Source organism: Alligator sinensis, unplaced genomic scaffold (assembly GCF_000455745.1).
Source record: "Alligator sinensis unplaced genomic scaffold, ASM45574v1 scaffold609_2, whole genome shotgun sequence".
NCBI classification, from domain to species: Eukaryota; Metazoa; Chordata; order Crocodylia; family Alligatoridae; genus Alligator; species Alligator sinensis.
Window position 1 is genome coordinate 1,023,925 of NW_005842090.1, and position 4,895 is coordinate 1,028,819.

General features: G+C 40.4%; 1 protein-coding gene across 8 annotated transcripts in view; it reads left to right on the plus strand.

Annotated features, from left to right (window-relative positions):
* Positions 1-4,895, plus strand: part of SEMA6A (semaphorin 6A) — a 151,779-nt gene that overhangs the window by 88,147 nt on the left and 58,737 nt on the right. For all 8 annotated transcript variants that reach the window (XM_006023983.3, XM_025204608.1, XM_025204609.1 and 5 more), the window contains 2 exons: positions 3,453-3,572; positions 4,672-4,760. In XM_006023983.3, coding sequence (XP_006024045.1) covers positions 3,453-3,572; positions 4,672-4,760 — 209 coding nt within the window. The remainder of the gene's footprint in view (positions 1-3,452; positions 3,573-4,671; positions 4,761-4,895) is intronic.

Sequence of the window (4,895 nt, forward strand, 5' to 3'; positions counted from 1 at the left end):
AAATAAAATGCTGCCTTTTCTGGTTAGCTGGAAATAGGGTGAGTTAAGGCTCAAAGAAACCTCTGAAGAAGACTTCCCTTAATCATCATCCCAGCACAGATAAGTTTCAATGTAATACCTATCATATTTCCCACTGAGATGGGTGCAGCCCATTCCCACTTCTCTTTGACACCATTGGGATATGAGTTACTGGGTTTATATTATGTTATATTGTTTGTGTTACCATGAAATATCATGGCTGCAAGACGTAGCTTACAAAATGTAATATCCCTGCAGCACAAAGGCCCACAACTGGATTTTAAAGTAGCTATCATATTAAACTGTTGTCAGTGCTAGCTAGCCCCTTTAAATTGTGGTATTTTACTTCATTCTCTTGTCCTTGCTGTGCCATTTTACAGCCCTCCTGCAATGATCTTTGAGAGGTAAAAAAGTCTAATCATATAGAAGATATCCAAAAGCTTTTTGAGTATAAAAAATAGATATAAACCACAGTCTCCATGTAGGAATAGGTTTTGTTGTAGTATCCCATACAGTGAGATTTTTTTTTTTTTTACTGCTCTTCTTCTCATGTCTCTACACCACATTTGACTATTTTGTTACATACTCTTGTACTTGTTTATCATACTTACAAGATCTTTCATTGTATATGTGCCTTTGAGCAGTGAGCATTGTAGCAGGTATTGCATAGTCTGAGGCTCTGTGCCAGTCACAGATGGTTGAACCAATGCTATAACCCCACTTCTTCATTAGTTCCTTAGAACCTCTGACTACGGTACGTAGGTAGTTGAGACGTTGCCACCTTTGCCATTGTTCGGCAGCCCCTGGTGGTAAGGACTCAGCTGCTGGAATGTACACTTTTTCGCTATCGGGTATTTTCTTCAGCCTCTTATACCACATCTATCATCATGTCTCCTTGGGTGTGGCATTGAGAGGTTGGGCGCTGGTGAGGAAGGTCCTGCACAACTTCAGGCATTTGTGCACTGCAGATTGGATATACAGAGGGTGTCTCATATCTTCAGTTTCTCTCAATCATTCTATCCTGCCGGCTACTGCTGTTATGATGTCAGGCGAAGTGATGCTGTTGAGCCCCAGCTCAAGTCTGGGATCGTGCCCGGTATGCAAAGGCCAATAAAGATACCAGGGGTGAAAGTACAAAGAAGGTTTATTGCTAGCAATAAAAGGTGCGAGCGGAATAATTTCACGTAACAAGCACACCAGATTACTATTTCTAAGCATCTTTTATACAGGAGTTTTTGAGCCTTCATAAGCATCCTTGTTTGCTGATTGGTTATAAAGGAGTGACGCAAGGAGTTCTTTACTGAGCATGTCTCTATACCTGTGTTTTAGCCGTGTATCTCATTTACAAAGATGTATGTTTCATTAGCATACTTTTTCCCCACCTAGGGGCGTGATTTTTAGTATTTTAATGAGCCCTTTAACCCAGTACTTTGCTTCTTGCTTTTGTTTTCAAGCCCCCTTTATCTAGGACTGTCTCCTCCTTATCATTGCAGATGGGCATTCGTCACATAACATTCTCTTCTGCTTAGTCTTTGAGTAGTGGTTTCTAGGTCACTCCTTACAATGCCAGCCAGCAGGTATGCACTGTTCAAAATGGGGTCAAGGCACTTAGCGTGTATGGATCTCTCCTATACAGGACATGCATATTCAACTGAGGAGAAGCTGAGAGCAAGAGCAATCGTTTGGATGGTTGAAGGGCTAGCTCCCCATTTTGAGTTGGTCAGCTTATATAGTATGTTGTTACAAGCACTCACCATTGCTTTTGTCATCATGGTGTGTTCTTTGTAGGAGAGGGCTTGACTGAGGGTGATTCCAAGGTAAACTGGATTTGGGCAGTGGGATAATGGGGTCCCAGACCATGTAATGTTGAGCTGGCAGTTGGCCTCATGGTTTTTCAGCTGAAAGGCACATATTTATTTTATCACTGGGTTGGCACATAATTGGTTTTCAATGTAGTATGAGGTTAGGCCAAACAGTGCCTTGGTTAGGGTTTTTTTGACATGGTCAAAGCCAGTGTTTTGGGCTGTTATGCATAGGTTGTCTGCATAGATGAAACGTTTTGTTTCCATATCAATTGGTTGATCATTCGTATAGGTGTTATATAACAGCAGTGCAAGTATGCTTCCTAGGGGGAGGCCATTAATCTGTCATCTCCATCTGCTTTACTTCTCATCTGGTTTGACCAAAAAAAGTCTGTTTTCATGCAGGGTTCGTATCAGCTCTGTAAGATGTAGATCTTTTGTCATTTCCAGGGTTTTGTGGAGGAGTTGCTGGTGTATCGTCAGCAGCTGTTAGGTCGAAGAACACAGCTCCAATTATTTCTCGTCTTTCAAAACCATCCTCAGTTTGTTGAGTTTGATTGAGCAGCTGGCTCACTGTTTCTTTTCCAAGGCAAAAGCCGCCCTGTTCAGGGATTAAGTGTTTTATCCGTGTATGGGGCAAGCCAGTTCAGTATCACTTGTTTGTACAATTTCAGTGTGTGGCATAGCAGAGAAATACGTCTGAAGCTGTTTGGGTCAGATGGATCTTTCCATGGCTTTAGAAATGCTACTACCTGAGCATGTTGCCATATCTTCAGAATTGTTTGAGTGGCTGTGCATGAGTTGTATAGGCAGAGGAACCGTTCTTGAGTCTGCGGTCTGAATTGCTTGATTTGTTCTTTAAGTATGTCATTCAGGCCGGCTGCTATCCCAGCCTTCAGTGCATTTAATACCAACTCCATCAATGAGAATGGGTTTGTAAAACACAGGTCTTTGGGGCACTTGTACCTTTCCAGTTTGAGGGTTTGTTTGTTTTTTTTTTGTTGTTTTTTTTGGGGGGGTTGTGTTTGGTTTTGGGGCTTTTTCCATTGAAAAGCATCTGGTGAACAATTTGGTTAGCATTGACATTCTGATGTTGATCTGCCTTTTACCGATGATCTTAAAGGAGGGGAGATTGACACACATTAAAGCCCAGAAAGGAAGAAATACTAATAAGCATCAATTAGTTGGCTGCTCTCCAGTAGTATATGGTTAGACAAACTTACTGAAAATTAACATTTTTGGTCTCATATCTGTTTTTTGGCTGGGATTTATAGATTAAAAACCTCATTTTTCTCAGGCATTGTTCTGGTCATATTAGATTACATTTGGGTGTTACGGTAGAGACATTCCCCATGGAGCCAGGCTGGATATTTCAGTCACAATTTATCTAATTTAGTAAAGGAAAGGACATTTCCTAGGATTACTCCTCCAAAGCATCCTCTTGAAATTGCTCTGTCATTTTAAAAATGAGAAACTTTTCATTCAGCTATTTTCCTACCCAGAATTTTCATTTCGGTGTTCCCAGTGAGCTGCAGATGATTTCATTTGTCCCATCTCATTTGATTGATGAGAGAAAGTAATTATATTATTTCTAACCTCCTCCTCTTTTCTGTTTCTATCCTCCTCCCCCAGAGGGGAAGCTGTATTCTGCCACAGTGACCGACTTCCTTGCAATAGATGCAGTCATTTACCGGAGCCTTGGAGACAGCCCAACCCTGCGGACAGTCAAACATGACTCAAAATGGTTGAAAGGTAAGTAAACAAAACAAAGAAAAAGAGCTGCATCTCTGATGAGAGTCTTGGATTCCTGACAGACCTCTCTGTAGTTTTGTTTCAACAATGCTTTCTGTCAGAAAGAAGAAACTAAATTACATCTTTTACCTACACTGATTTATTTACCTCCCTTTTTTCCCCTTGAGTTACTGGATGTTGAAAGAAAACTACAAGTATCACCGCAGTAGAATACATTACATCCATCTTTCCTAACCCAAATCTTTCATTTTATACCTCTTATATGAAAAGGATAGGATTTTCCAGGCTGAGAGAGGGGCAGTTCTGGTGCTGTTCCTGAACCTACTCCTTTCCTAGCATTGTGTTTGGTAACAAGGCTCTATAAGTTATACAGAATTTGATCTGCAACGTTAAGATTCATCAATAAAAACAAAATTATGAGAACATTACACATATCCTTCATGTTACAGTTCTTGGGTATTGTATAGCTGTTCTTGAATGAGGCAATTTGTGTTATAAATACCCTTATTTTGACAAACGTTAATGTTTAACTTTACAAAGTCATTATGAATGGTTAACACTTAAGGCCAATCCTGAGACAATAAGCAAAGCACAAAGTACATTGCATAAATTTAAAAAGTGTAGAAACAGAAAGATATTGAAGGGAAAAAATCTTTAGCCCCTATGTAAACATTGATTTCATGTATCCATGTAGCTTCCCTGCTCCTGTTGCAGGTAAGTACAGGGAATGACAGTGTATGAGATTTGCTGTTCCCTTCTCCCACAGGGGAGTTTGGACCATGCCATATTGGTGAAGGTCACTCTCTTCACCTTTTCATATTCCCCTGCAAAGGAGTCCTTACAGTAGTAGGTAAGCAGGCACATCGTGACCTTTCATAGATTCTCCATAGATTTGCCCAAAGCTGTCCCATGCACCCAAAGTTCCTTTGTTCTTTTACGATATGACCTGCTTAAAAGTGAGGAAAACTGAGCCCCAAAGCAAAGTCTTTCTATTGGGATATGCAGTTTTACATGTATTTTTGTTCCTATCTGCTCCTTTGATGTGTTTCATTTGTATGGTAGGCACCACAGCTATTCAAAATGTCTTGTCTGCTTACAGAACCCTACTTTGTCCAGGCAGTGGATTATGGTGACTATATCTACTTCTTCTTTCGTGAAATAGCAGTGGAATACAACAGTATGGGTAAGGTAAGAGGAAAACATTGCCCTCAGTGCCTTTGTTACATTCAGAAAAACTGTTCTTGGACCAGTTCTGGTAGGAATGACCTTGAAATGAGAGCCATAAATCATGATGACAAGGTCATCATTTTGAGAAGATTCCTG